The sequence below is a fragment of the Balaenoptera physalus genome, assembly GCF_965194825.1.
Source record: "Balaenoptera physalus genome assembly, chromosome: 4".
Classification (NCBI taxonomy): domain Eukaryota; kingdom Metazoa; phylum Chordata; class Mammalia; order Artiodactyla; family Balaenopteridae; genus Balaenoptera; species Balaenoptera physalus.
The window spans coordinates 13,992,649-14,007,856 of NC_138891.1; the positions used below are offsets into that span (position 1 = coordinate 13,992,649).

The 15,208-nt window shown below is 37.7% G+C and overlaps 1 protein-coding gene and 1 pseudogene across 11 annotated transcripts in view; one reads left to right on the forward strand and one right to left on the reverse strand.

The window, feature by feature from the left end:
* LOC309659503 (ras-related protein Rap-1b pseudogene) overlaps positions 1-15,208 on the reverse strand; it is a 377,624-nt pseudogene that overhangs the window by 258,258 nt on the left and 104,158 nt on the right. The window lies entirely within an intron of this gene.
* The window catches only part of DNAJC13 (DnaJ heat shock protein family (Hsp40) member C13), a 122,025-nt gene that overhangs the window by 101,316 nt on the left and 5,501 nt on the right, over positions 1-15,208 (forward strand). For 6 of the 10 annotated variants that reach the window (XR_014262823.1, XM_082459197.1, XM_082459196.1 and 3 more), the window contains 9 exons: positions 1,264-1,338; positions 1,577-1,689; positions 6,375-6,544; positions 6,707-6,749; positions 7,131-7,304; positions 8,851-9,030; positions 9,469-9,609; positions 11,259-11,402; positions 14,235-14,334. Coding sequence is in view for 7 of the 10 variants with exons in the window: in XM_082459197.1 (XP_082315323.1) it covers positions 1,264-1,338; positions 1,577-1,689; positions 6,375-6,544; positions 6,707-6,749; positions 7,131-7,304; positions 8,851-9,030; positions 9,469-9,609; positions 11,259-11,402; positions 14,235-14,334 (1,140 nt within the window). In the remaining 3 variants the exon portion in view is untranslated. Of the gene's footprint in view, positions 1-1,263; positions 1,339-1,576; positions 1,690-2,113; positions 2,232-2,895; positions 2,957-6,374; positions 6,545-6,706; positions 6,750-7,130; positions 7,305-8,850; positions 9,031-9,468; positions 9,610-11,258; positions 11,403-14,234; positions 14,335-15,208 lie in introns of those variants that run through there. The other 4 variants (XR_014262824.1, XR_014262825.1, XM_082459199.1 and 1 more) reach the window with 4 other exon arrangements.

The window sequence follows — 15,208 nt, forward strand, 5'->3', positions numbered from 1 at the left end:
ACCTCCTTGAGAACAGCAACCTGTCTCATTCATTTTATGCCCCAGTGCCTTGCACGTGTTAGGTGTTATGTTCAGTGAATTGAGTGGAGTTCAGTTTCCATTGAATATTTTTGTTTTCTTTAATAAACGACGTTTGAAATAGCTCTTTAAAATGACAACTTTTAAAAGTCATTCACAGATTATTTTTATCATCCCTACAACCTTAGTTGGTTTTTCTTTTTTATTAGTTTTTGACAGCTTTATGAGGCTTCAAACAATGCAAAATTAAACTGATTGATGAAGTGAAGAATGTTACAGAAGTCATAACTTGAAAGATTTTATATTCATATCGGATTTATATAGTCCAGTCATTATTTTAATCTTACCGGTAAAATAGCTGACATCTAGATATCTCAGCCTACTCTGCTATCATTTATATTTTAGACTAAATTATCTTTAACTGTTTGCTAAGGGACATTAAAAACATAAAATGTTGACTTCCTCTCTCCCCTCCAAAGACTTGTTTTCCTTTGAAACTATGGTTAGAACAGTGGTAGGTTTTCAGTGAAGTACTGTTGCTTCTCTTAAAAATCTCCTTTTGAGTGTTTGTTCTCCTGCCTGTTAACTTAGCTCATTCTGTCTACCATCCTTTGTTGTTTTAGTCTCAGCCTAATACTTGGCAGCCTTCACCCTCTTTGCCAACTCTTTACTCCTTTGGTCACCTGTCTGTTGTTGCCATTTTGACTTTAGAAGAGTAAAAGTCCATTAGCCGAGTCTACTTCGATGACTAGGGTGAGAAGCGCACAGACTATGGGCAGAAGGATGCTATTGTGTCTTAGATTGGAACAGTGTCTTGCAACTGTTACTTCCTACTTATTTCTCTAAGACACTAGCACCACATAAAAATTGTAGATCCCTGAATAGAGTGTTCTCAGGGTGTCAGGAGGTGAGAAGATTTTGTTTGCACAGTGAACAGTGAGGTAGCAAGACAGTATGGCATAGTGGTTACGAGTGCGGATTTTGGAAGTCAGACTTCTATAAACCTCTATATACCTTAGTGGTATAGTGAGCTATACCTCTCACTAGCTGTGAATCCATGGGTTGGTCAATCTGGGTCTCAGCTTCCTCACTCATAAGGAGGCCACAATTCCTGTCTTGCTGGTTATTGTGAAGATGTAAGTATAATACCCTGTGTAGAACACCTAGTTCAGTGCCTGGCACTGGTGCCCAGTAAATGTAAGCTAATGTGATGATACATTCCTTGAAATGTCTTTTACTTTGCAGGTCGTCAGCTTGTTCTGGAAACTCTTTATGCTTTGACATCAAGTACAAAAATAATCAAAGAAGCAATGGCAAAAGGTAATGTATGGAGTGCTTTCTCATCCAGTCATGCTCAGTAATGGTGAAGCTTATTTTGAGCTGCTTTGTATAGTCTGATAAACTAGAAGAATGCTTTGGAAGGTTTACAGTTTAAAAAAAACCAAACTGCATTGAGTTGAAACAAGGTTGAAAATGAATTCTACTATGATTCTATGATTAGAAAAGTCATTTTTTTTTAATTTAGAGTATAAACACTAATTCTTTCTTTCCTTCACAGGAGCTTTGATTTATTTACTAGACATGTTCTGCAATTCAACACATCCACAGGTTCGAGCCCAGACAGCAGAACTTTTTGCTAAAATGACAGCAGATAAACTAATAGGTCCAAAGGTGAGCACAAAATGGGTTCTTAGAAAGAAATTATTAAAGCTCTGTAACTTTGATAACAGATTACATGAGGGTTACCAAAGTCTGAGATGGTGAGGAAATAACTTAATGTGAAAGTTGGAAGATCGACATACCTGAAATTATTCCTATATATTACTAGTTAGAAAAAAATTATAGTCGGTGAAGCCTGCACTAGAATTGAGAAGTCTTAAGAGAGTATTTGAATTATGGTGATAAAGCTGTTCATCTCCCTTGAAGAAAGAAGAAAAGTATATTTAAGTTATGACGGATGATACGTTAGGTTAGACTTTCACACTTCGAGGATTGGCCTGTGGAGGTAGCTTGTGAAGGAGATACACCCCACACCCGTATTAGTTAAAGCCATATAGCACGTGAGTAACGGCACCTTTGCTTCCCCTCTCTGCAGGGAGATCTCTCATTAAGAATCTGGAGCTAACAAGATGATCTCTGGAACCATGGTCCAATTTGCAGAGCAGGAACCTGTTAGAACAGCACTTCTAAATAGAATTTCATCCAGACACAGGTGTAATCAAAGTCCCCTTCTTCTGTTATTAAATCAGTTTCACATGAAGTAATGCTCACTGAAGCCAGCCCAGATATGAAATGAAGGCTCCTGAGCCCCCACTTCCAGAGTGTTAGGTGTTATTTTACATCATTAAAACACGCTAGATTCAGTTGTTTTTTTTCCTTGTCTGATCTTCTGAGAATCTGTCACAGGACCTAGAACTGTTTTACTTTGGGAATATGGTTAATAGTCTGTCATCAACAGGGTTGATGGGATAAGGGCGATTACATTTGGATATCTATAGCAAGGGTCCATAAAATCATGAATATTGATTTTTTAAAAAAAATTTTTGGCCACACCATGCGCGGCATTTGGGATCTTAGTTCCCCGACCAGGGATCGAACCCACGCCCTCTGCCTTGGAAGGCAGAATCTTAACCACTGGACCGCCGGGGAAGTCCATGAATATTGATATTTAATATTGAGTTTTCTTAAAGCTAGAGTTGGGTAGCACATGATTATAATGTCTAATATTACATGTTTTAAATAATGTTTTAGATATTTAAAATAAGTATGTATTGATTGATTGATTTTTGAGCTCTTCAGTAATTTTTTGACCTTTGAAATACATGAGGGACAAATTTTACCAAGGTGAATATATTTACACTTAAATTTTCTGTATAGGAAAAATACAAGTGTCAGCTCCTTAATTGAATGATTTGCAGCAAGAGATTCTAGAACTGGGGTCAGTAAACTTATTTTCCTTTTTGGTAACAACTTTATTGAGATATAATTGACATACCATACAAGTCACACATATGAAGTATACAATTCATTAGTTTGGGCAACAACAATCTATTTTAGAAACATTTTCATCAACCCAGGAAAAAAACCCATTCCCTTTAGCAGTCACTTCCCATTCACCTTCCCCCTAGCACCTGGCAACCACTAACCTACTTTCTGTCTCTATAGATTTGCCTATTCTGAGCATTTCATGTAAATGGAATCATAATATGTGTCTTCTGTGTCTGGCTTCTGTCACTTAGCATAATGTTTTCAAGATTCCTCCATGTTGTAGCATGTGTCAGTACTTCCTTCCTTTTTATTGCCAAATAATATTCTATTGTATACATATACCACATTTTGTTTTTTCCATTTATCATTTGAAAATGGACACGTGGATTATTGCTACTTTTTGGCTATTCTGAGTGATGCTACTGTGAACACATGTGTACAAGTTTTTGTGTGGATATGTATTTTATTTCTCCGAGAGTAGAATTTCTGGATCATATGGTAACACTATTTTTAACTTTTCAAGGAATTATCAGACTGTTTTCCACAGTGGCTGCACCATTTTACATTCCCACCAGTGATGGGTGAGGATTCTGATATCTCCACCTCTTCTCTGACACTTGTTATATTGGGTGGGCCAAAAGGTTCGTTCAGTTTTTTCCGTAAGATGGCTCTAGTAGCACTTAGCTGTCTTTAACTTCATTCAAAACAATTTTGTTGGATTGTATGTGACAGCTGTCATATCAGCGTGCATTTAAAAAAAGACTTAATCAATATTGGTTAATTTTTGTGTAGCCGTTTTAATATTGAAGATGGAAGAAAAAAGCAACATTTTCAGCATATTATGCTTTATTATTTCAAGAAAGGTAAAAATGCAACGGAAACGCACAAAAAGATTTGTGCAGTGTATGGAGAAGGTGCTGTGACTGCTGGAACATGTCAAAAATGGTTTGCGAAGTTTTGTGCTGGAGATTTCTCGCTGGACGATGCTCCATGGTCAGGTAGACCAGTTGAAGTTGATAGCGATCAAATCGAGACAATAATTGAGAACAATCAATGTTATACCACGCAGGAGAGAGCTGACATACTCAAAATATCCAAATCAAGCACTGAAAATCATTTGCACCAGCTTGGTCATGTGAATCGCTTTGATGCTTGGATTCCACATTAAGTTAAGCAAAAAAAGCCTTCTTGACCATATTTTTGCACGCAACTCTCTATTGAAACGTAATGAAAACGTTTCATTTTTAAAACAAATTGTGACGGGCGACAAAACTGGATACTGTACAGCAGTGTGGAATGGAAGAGATCGTGGGGCAAGTGAAATGAACCACCACCAACCACACCAAAGGCCGGTCTTCATCCAAAGAAGGTGATGTTGTGTATATGGTGGGATTGGAAGGGAGTTCTCTATTATGAGCTCCTTCTGGAAAACCAAACAATTAATTCCAACAAGTACTGCTCCCAATTAGACCAACTGAAAGCAGCACTCCATGAAAAGCGTCCAGAATTAGTCAACAGAAAACACATAATCTTCCATCAGGATAACGTAAGACCGCATGTTTCTTTGATGACCAGGCAAAAACTGTTACAGCTTGGCTGGGAAGTTCTGATTTATCTGCCGTATGCACCAGACATTGCACCTTAGGATTTCCATTTATTTCAGTCTTTACAAAGTTCTCTTAATGGAAAAAATTTCAGTTCCCTGGAAGACTGAAAAAGGTACCTGGAACAGTTATTTGTTCAAAAAGATAAGAAGTTTTGGGAAGATGGAATTATGAAGTTGCCTGAAAAATGGCAGAAGGTAGTGGAATAAAAGAGTGAATACGTTGTTTGATAAAGTTCTTGGTGAAAATGAAAAATGTGTCTTTTATTTTTACTTAAAAAACCGAAGGCACTTTTTGGCCCACCCTATATATCTTTGTTGAGTATAGTCATCCTAGTGGGTGTGAAGTGTTATCTCAGGGTTTTGGTTTGCATTTTCCTGGTGCCTAATGATGTTGAATGTCTTTTCATGTGCTTAAGTGGCCATTTGTACATCTTTTTTAGAGAAATATCTATTCACATCCTTTGCTCATTTTTTAATTGGGTTGTCTTTTTACTATTGAGTTGTAATTGTTCTTTATATATTTTGGATACCAGTCCCTTATCAGATATATGATTTGCAAATATTTTCTCCCATTTTGTGGATGTCTTTCCACTTTACTGATGGTGTCTTTTTTTAATTTTGATGAAGTCCATACTATCTTTGTTGTTGTTGTAGCTTGTGCTTTTAATGTCATATATAAGAAGCCATTATCTAATCCAAGGTTACAAAGATCTATGCCTGTATTTTTTCCCAAGAGTTTTATAGTTTTAACTCTTGTATTTATGTCTTAGATCCATTTGACCAAGAAAAGTGACACACATCCTGTTTTGTGGATGCTCTCTATCATGTAACTGACACTGTTTCCTTTAGTTCATTGGCTGCTAGGAGTTCAGGGCTAAATTTGTAATATATTGCTTGCAATTATACAGAGCTTTTGATGTTTCCTTTGTGTACTGACTTCCTATTAGTCTCATTCATTCAAGTAAGTATCTGAATGAGTATACTCAGAGTATATACTGAATGAGATATTCATTCAAGTATCTGCTTGTGCCAGGGGCTGAAAATACAGCAACAGCAAGACAGACTTGGCCAGGGAAGATTTCTATAAGATGAGATTTGAGCACAGACTTGAATGACACAAAGGAAGGAAAACTATGTGAGGACCTGAAGGAAAAACTTATCTTTCCAACCTTCATTTTCCCTTTGTCCTTATGCCTCAGACTAATTTTCAGTTTGTGTGTATGTGTGTGTTGGATATATTTTTTTAAGCTGTTTTTTAAATCCTTTCTGGAAAAAGGCACAGTATAATGTAAAACACAGTATAGCAAAATAAATGCACTAAAAAATACTTGTACGCCACAAAGGTAGCATGAGAAAAATTTGTGAGGGTGTGGGGTGTGGGAGGGGTGGAGGGACAGGCCAGCTAAGGGCCTTCTGGGAAGAAGGAACAGCATGTGCAGGGCAGGATCTGGCAGGGTGGTGTGCTCTGGGAACTTCACACCCCACTGGTGCTGAATTTCTTAATGTTTCTTAAATTTGAGGAGGAGAGAGGAAATGAACCTGGATAGGTAAGTAGTAGCAGGTCGTAGTGAGTCTTTGCATAACCTTTGCATAAACGAAGGTTTATCTGTCCTCTCAGTCCAGAATTTTTGAATGATAGTTGTGGCCCATATCAGCCATAACATAAATTACAGCAACATTCTATCTTAGAGAAATGTAAAGCAGACCAAATATTGAGATGTTTCCAATAGGTCTCTTTTCTTTCTCAAACCTCCTCATCTAGGTTCGAATTACATTGATGAAATTTCTCCCGAGCGTGTTTATGGATGCCATGAGAGACAACCCTGAAGCTGCCGTCCATATTTTTGAAGGAACTCATGAAAATCCTGAGTTAATTTGGAATGACAGCTCCAGAGATAAAGTGTCCATGACAGTTAGAGAAATGGTGCTCGAGTAAGTCAAGAGACACGCAGTAACTTAGGGCCTTCAGGTGGGGTCACCGGGCAGGCAGGCGTGCCTCACATTGTCTGTCACCTTTCTAAGGCTTACTCTACATGCATGAAAGTGTGTCTTGTGACTGAAGTTTGATGTCCTTTCCCCTTTTTTTTTCCCAAGGCACTTTAAAAATCAGCAAGACAACCCCGATGTAAACTGGAAGGTAAAGTATACTTTTATTCAGAGGAAGGAATTTTACATTTTACTGTAAATTTTTGTTGTTTTTTTAAACTCCTGATGAGTGAGTTTAATGCCAACCTTTTAGATACTTTGTCATTAAGAAACTTAGGTCTTCCCCTGGAAAATAAGGTTTTAAACATAAAAGTAGGAATACTCACTTTCAGAGTAAGTAACTTAATCAAAGGGCTTTTTCTGAATTTTGTTAAGAGAAAATAAAACTTACAATAATTTTGATTTGATTATATTAATGACTATTTAAGGACTAGTTAATTTCATAACGATTTCTTTAATAGGGTTTTTATTTCTTGCTTAATGTACAACTAATGATTAGTAAGTGACTTGACTATTCTTTCTCTATTTAAAGTTGCCTGAAGATTTTGCTGTGGTGTTTGCAGAAGCAGAAGGTGAACTTGCTGTTGGAGGAGTTTTCTTGAGAATCTTTATTGCACAACCAGCTTGGGTTCTAAGAAAGCCTAGAGAATTTCTTATTGCACTGCTAGAAAAGTTAACTGAGCTCCTGGAGAAGAACAATCCTCACGTAAGCTTTAGCCGTCAGCCAGACATTTCATATAGTTTGCTAAACATGTTGATAGTGTTTCTGTTAAAACACCATCCTCATTGACCATACATTAAAAATTGGCTACCTCTTTCAATGTAGCAGCCACCCTTAAATTCACACATGCCTTGTCAAAAGTGAAACTTCTTGGTAAAAGTTAGAGGTATGTATATTGAGAGGATGCTATTTCTAACAATTATAGTAGCTCTGAAAGGTTTCTGCCGTCCCATTTCCAGTGATGGTATGGTTTTAAGGAGAAACCTAAATGTGCAGTGTAGAAACCTAAATGGAAGTGTGTCCTGCTAGGGCATGTTCTTCACTTAGCTTGCCATAGATGGCAGGAATGACCCTACTTAAAAAAATTGACAGGGGAGTCTTAACTACATGGGTGAACCCTGTACCTATGCTCAAAGCCAAAGGCTAGTAGGAAAGCAGGAGTGAGTAGGAAAGTAGACTTGGTCTTGGCTTGGCAAGTCATAAACCCTGATGTAATATAAGGTTTTGTTATTTGAACTCATATATTGAAAATAATTGAGGTACATAATTAATTAAGCAAGCTGGCTGTAGAGGTGATTAAGAGCCCGATCTGTGTTGTTAAATGGTCCTGGACCCCAGTACCAGCGCCCCCACTGACTAGCTCTGTGGCCTGGAGTAATGCCTCCTGATTCTACCTCAGTTACCTCATAGAAAGGTAACAGCATCTGCCCCTAAGGCTGAAGTTTTCATGAGTTTTGATAAATGTGGAGTACTTAGTATAATGTCGAGTACTTAGAAATCATTAGTTACTATCATTAGCTTTGCAAAAATTAACATTATGTCAGATATTTACATATGTCTCTTTCTATAGTCACATTTTCTCTTTACTAGAATTTTTACTACATACATAGTTTGCTTAAAAAATGAAATCCTCAGAAAGGAGAAACTTGCAAACAGAAAAACGTATAACATTTTCCTTCTATATTGCTTTCTTTTTCAGTGCATCCCAGCTTCCATGTTTATTTAAGACATGTTATGTTATGGATATATATGTTTGCATATAATGGTATAAGTTACAGGTCTTTGCAATCCATTTTCCACAATAGAAAGTGCATTATGGCAGCCAGACATGTTAATTAGTAGGATTTTTAATAGAACTGGGGAAAACATTTTTGCTAGTTCTTCATTCTCCTGAATTATTGATGTTCTCTGACATTGGCATTTCTATAACATTATCTGAAAATTTCTAGTAATATCTTTTGAGAGCTGATCTCTTAATAGACATCTCTTATCTGCAATAGAAATGAGATGTGGAATAGAAATGCCCAGAGAAAGGTTGCTTAGATTAATGTATCACATTCTTAAAGTCCTTTAAATTCATGCCTTTGTCAAGATGGGAAAGTTTGTTGTTCTTTTAGGATTTAGGGATCACTTTTCAAGTATCAGCACTTAGAACTTGTGGACCCTTAGTAACACCAAATAATTACCAAGGATGTTTAGGACTTCATCAGTATTTTACAGTTTGCTTGTTTGTTTGTTTTATACCCTCCAGGGAGAAACTCTGGAAACTTTGACAATGGCAACAGTATGTCTCTTCAATGCACAGCCTCAGCTGGCTGATCAGGTCCCACCATTGGGCCATCTTCCCAAAGTTATCCAGGCGATGAATCATAGGAACAATGCCATTCCTAAGAGTGCCATTCGAGTTATTCATGCCCTGTCTGAAAATGAGGTATTGATGAATCCATTTAGTAGCTTATAGCTCTAGAATTCATCTGTGCTCCCTCTTCCTGACTAATGTACATTGAAGTATAAATCCCCTTCCTACCATGTGCCTTAATCCATACGAGCCTCATGGTATTGTAACAATTCTTAAACTGGTTTAAATGATCTGATTAATAGGAGACTGAATTTGACTTAGTTCATTATTAAACTTGAGCTGATGGGACTTCCCTGGTGATCCAGTGGTTAAGACTTGGCGCTTCCACTGCAGGGAACATGGGATCAATCCCTGGTCGGGGAACTAAGGGATTTTTGGTGTGGCGCGGCCCAAAAGAAAAAAAAAAAAAACTTGAACTGAATGTAGGTTTTTCATATATTATTGTGGTATTTACCGTGTTACATAAAATATTGCTAGTCTACAAGTAACCTTCTCTTTTTGGGCACTTAGCTGTGTGTTCGAGCCATGGCATCTTTGGAGACCATTGGCCCACTGATAAATGGAATGAAAAAGAGACCAGATACTATTGGTCTAGCCTGTGAAGCAATTAACCGAATGTTTCAGAAGGAGCAGAGTGAATTAGTAGCACAAGTAAGTGACTTTCTAGATTTCTATTTTAGGGAAGGCAACATACCAAACAAATAGATTTTCACTTATTTAGCACTGATTTTGGTTTCCCTGACTTGGCAGAGAGGTAACTTGTGAATTTGTGCATGCACAATTTTATATTTTATACACACACACACACACACACACACACACACAGGCACATGTATATATACACACAGAAGAGGTGGGCCAGCTACCAAAAATCCTTCCAATGTCAAAGTACTTTTGTGATGTCTGAATTTTAAATTTTGGTTATTTACTAAGCATTTATCCTTAACTTGCTTTGTAAAATTTGTTTTATCCTTTTTGGAAAGATTCATTCTGTATATTCATTCCTTTGTTTCTTAAGTCATGTTCAAAAAACATGCCAAGGTTTTTATAGTCCTTTTCAAAGAGACTACCCATCTAATGAAAAGAAGACTTTGTGGGTACCAATGTAGCAGACATCAAGGGAACCAAAACACATATAATAAATGTAAAAGCCATTGAGAAAGTGATCTTTCTATAATACAACTCTTAAACGTGTAACTCATTCTTCACTTAAAAATCCTTCAATGGTTTCCCATTACCTGCCAGATGACAAAGTGACATTTGACATCCTTAGCCTGAATACAAGGCCCTGCATCCTTATTATCTGGCCCTCCTATTTCCCAGCCCCTTTTCCTCTCACATCTTCTCTCTCCATCCACCCCCACTTCCATCCCTGTTCCTTGTTCAGGAAGGTTAGAAGTACTGAGTACATTTCAAGGAGATAATTGGATGCTCTGAGGTTCAAACTTATAATTGGCTGGGAGGGTTGTTGTATTGGAAAGAACATGAGTTAGTTCTACCACTTGATGGCTCTGTGACCTCAGGCATGATATTTAACCTTACAGTACTCAGATTCCTCATCTGTAAAATAAAGTTATGACTTCTCACAGGGTTGTTCCAAGAATAATATCTGTAAAAAAGAGGTAGACTTACTTAGTTACTTCCACCTCTTTCCTTTGAATTTCAGAGCGGACAGTGAAAATTGTGTGGTAGCAGAGTATTACTTAGCTTTTATTAGGCTAATAGAAAATGTATGGTGAATGCAAAGGTTGATGTTTTAAGAAAATGTGAAAAAGAACTAATATACTGCCAATATTGTTGCCCATCAGTGTATGTCCTTAGAGGAAGCAGACCAGTATACTCGCTGAAGCTCAGGTTCTGTACTTTATAGGTCCAGATAAAGATTCCATTACTGTCTAGCTCTGTGACTGTCAACATGTTTTACCCTCCATGCATTGATTTTTCCATTGGCAATATTATAGTTGTGCCTACATCATTAGGTGTTGGGAGGATTAAGTAAAATAATCAGCATATAGCATTTAGAATAGTTGATGGAACAGAATAAAATCTCATTAAGTAAAAATGTCATTACTATTAGATACCCTCGCCCCCGAAATTCTGCATCTGGCATTAAAATAAAATAAAGCAGAGTGTCCTCTTCCAGATATGGTTCTGGGAGTGAAATTATTTCCTCAGTGGATGGCTTACATTTTTTAAAGCGTATATATTTGTGTGTGTGTCTATATATATATATAGACACACAGACACATACATACATACACACACGTACACACGTATGTATACTTAATATTCTCTTCTAGGCCCTGAAAGCAGATTTGGTCCCATACCTCTTAAAATTACTTGAAGGCATTGGCCTTGAAAATCTGGACAGCCCAGCAGCCACAAAGGCTCAGATTGTTAAAGCTCTCAAGGCAATGACTCGAAGCCTGCAGCATGGAGAACAGGTGAGTCTGCACAGAGGTAACTTTGCCGATTACAAGGCATTTTCAAAGCCAGGTGTCTTGGCCATTGGTGATCTATGCACCTCAGCTCAGGTTCCACCTACAGGTGTGGTTCTTGACCGTAACTGGAGCAGATCCCAAGACCAGGGATGGACTAGCATAGCTGCCTCATAAAACACAAACTATATACTCAAATAATCACCAGGAGGATTCTTTCTCTGGATAGTGGTAGCATGTTGCACATTCTTCAGCATAGAAGAATACTGAGCATTTAGTTGCCGGTTAAGATTAACTTTCAGTTCTAGGAGTTACTGTGGAATAGTGATAACTGCATTCATTAACCATCCCATAATACCATTTTAAAAGATACAGAACATCATTTTAGTTTCATCTCCTTCCGTTATTAGCACTTACAAAGTGTTGGCTTCCTTTTTGTTGTAACTTAGATTCTGTTAATGTGTTTCAGCCGCATGCATATGCTGAGTTCAAACCAGTTCAGTAATTTAATTTTCCTCATTGTTTTTTTTTTTTTTAAACCTCTTTATTGGAGTATAACTGCTTTACAATGTGTTAGTTTCTGCTTTATAACAAAGTGAATCAGTTATACATATACATATGTTCCCATATCTCTTCCCTCTTGCATCTCCCTCCCTCCCACCCTCCCTATCCCACCCCTCTAGGTGGTCACAAAGCACCGAGCTGATCTCCCTGTGCTATGTGGCTGCTTCCCACTAGCTATCTATTTTACATTTGGTAGTGTATATATGTACATGCCACTCTCTCACCCTGTCACATCTCACCCCTCCCCCATCCCCATATCCTCAAGTCCATTCTCTAGTGGGTCTGTGTCTTTATTCCCGTCTTCCTCATTGGTTTTATTCTTAATGTTGCATCTGAGGAGTTCCTCATTCAGTATTATTATATAGCCCTATCTAGTAATGCTCTCTTTTTTTAAGTTGAGGTGAAATTTACATAACATAAAATTAACCATTTTAAATTGAACAATTTACTGGTATTTAGCGCATTAACAATGTTGTATAACCACCACTTTATCTAGTCCCCAAAACTCTGTACCAATTAAGCAGTTATTTCCCATTTCTTCTTCCCCTCAGCTTCGGGCAGTCACCACTCTGTTTTCTAGGAATTCACCAATTCTGGACATTTCACATAAATGGAATCATACAATATGTGACCTTTTGTGTCTGGCTTCTGTCACTTAGCATGTTTTCAAGGTTAATCTGCGTTATAGTGTGTTTCAACACTTCATTCCTTTTTAAGGCTGAATAATGTTCCATTGTGTGTATAAGCCACGATTTGTTTACCCATTCATCCGTTGATAGATGTTTGGACTATTTCTACCTACTAATGTTCTTCTGTAGGTTTAAATTGACTTAAACCTCTCCTTTAGTGAATCCATTGTGTTTGTATGTTCCAACTAAAGAAACATTTTGTATGCCGTTGTCCCTCCTAGCAGTATTATCATTTGAACTATTTAAGATGATAATAAAGAAGAGAGACAGCATGTGCTGCTGCAGTCATTAACTATATGTTGAATAAAGTTACCTGTGGGTGTTCTGAATGCCAAGCAAAGGCACTCCTGTGTACCGTGTGCCGGCAATTGTCCTCCCCTCTGAATTCCTGTTGATGAGAATTAGCAGAGCAACCTTGACACCCACCTTCCACTCCCAAGGGGAGGAAAGAATTATGATAGTTTCCAAAATAGGAACTTTAGCACCTTCACAACTAATCACTTCCACCATTGCTTCTCTCCAAGGTTGGGACAAAGAGTCTTTTGGACTCACACAGTCCCCGTATATATCTCTACTTTAATGCTTACCGCTAAGTTATCTGGCATTGTCTGTCTCCCCTACTAAACTGTAGGCACTTCAGGGACAGAGAAAGTCTTTCTCATCTTTGTGTCCACTGTGCAACCCACATACGAGGTGCTCAATAAATATTTGATCTGAACTTTGATATGCGAAAGATATCCTCTATATTGGAATTTCCTAAACTTTTTTTTTATCTATGTCACAGAAAGAAACATGTCTTCCATCTTAGTCCAATACACATTTACACACATGTTATTTATACTCGTGTGTGTATATATATCACAGGACAATTTTGCCCATTTTACATGTGATACTTTGACGCTTTCTATATTAATCTATTTTATTTTCTCAAGCATGTTGATCACAACTGTCTTAATAGATTTCTTAAACTTCTAACAGGTCACATCCATAGTTTGAAAAAGTGCTTTAAATTGTAGCTTGAGGGACTTCCCTGGAGGTCCAGCAGTTAAGACTCTGCACTCCCAGTGCAGGGGGCCTGGATTTGATCCCTGGTCAGAGAACCCGAATGCCGCAACTAAGAGCCTGAATGCCGCAATGAAGATCCCACGTGTCGCAACTAAGACCCGGTGCAGCCAAATAAATAAATAGATGTTAAAAAAAAAAAAAAGTTGTAGCTTGAGTTTTGCAGTAGCTCCTCCCCAAACCCCTTCCTGAGGAATACTTCATGAACCCACACCACACTGTCAGCCAGTTGTTACTATCACAAGAACATCTTCATGCCCAAATTACATACAAGTCAGTAAGTTCAAATAGTAGAGTCCAAGTTTGGAGGGAAGACTGATTTAGGGACTTATTTGCATTTGGCTTAATGAGATGTGCCTGGTATAGAGTGTCTGATGAATGTGAGGTCTTGGTTCATCTTTGGTTCTTTCCTCAGCTGGCCTGTTCCTTTTGTCTTGTAAGTTTGCTTTTTCTCTTTAATTTCATCTAGCAACATCTAGCACTTAGTTTGTTTAAGTTCAAAGAGTTTGTTTTACTTCCCTAGGTGAATGAAATCCTGTCTCGTTCTTCAGTCTGGAGTGCCTTCAAAGATCAGAAACATGACTTGTTTATTTCAGAGTCACAAACAGCAGGATACCTCACAGGTAAACCACACCCAATTCTCTTCCCTAAGACACATGGCGGAAGCCACTTGGACCTTTCTTTTGCCCTGTCTAGACTAAAAATGGCATTTAGAGGGTTTTCCTAGGTTCCTAGCTACCTGTCTTGGAGATGCTGTGGACATGCAGTGGACCTCTGGTTCTAGCCCAGACAGCATGTGAACTGCTGTGGTGTCGAATGTGTGCTGACTGCAACGTGGACACTGCTTAGTTTTGATCCAGTAAATCCATGGTGTCATATGTTGTATTTGGAGTATGGCTGTATTAAAATGTTTATCTTGAACATGTAAAAAAAGAGTGGAGAGATATCTACTCAGAAATATGATAGCATCGTTCCATTCTGTCAGAATACTAGGTTGAAGTTCCAAATATGCATACTCATATGTGAAATATTTTTTCTTCGAAGTTACCAGTGATTAATCTGAAGTTTTACTAAATATTTAGGGTTTATCTTCTCGTGGGAGGAAATATGTGGGTACCATAAAGGAAAGGATGTTTTACTGCCTAGGGATCAGAAGATAATACACTGCAGAAGCTTGGGACATTTATCCATTTTACAGACTTATTTTAGCGTAGTAATTTTGGAATACTTGTTTTCATATTAGCTTCTGTTTAAAAAGAAAGTCACAGAAGTCTATTGCTAAATGCTGAAAATGAAATATAGTCTTTGGTATAAAAGTTTTTAGTTTGAAATTAACCTTAGGAATATTAAGTGATTCTTGCAGTCTGCCTGAAATTATAGTATTTTAAAAAATGTCAGCCCTGCGTCCTCCTCTAACCAGAGATGACGTAGGTAAATTGAGAGAAAAAATTAATTACCCAGGGTTTCTCACACCAGTGTAACTGTTTTAATAATCCT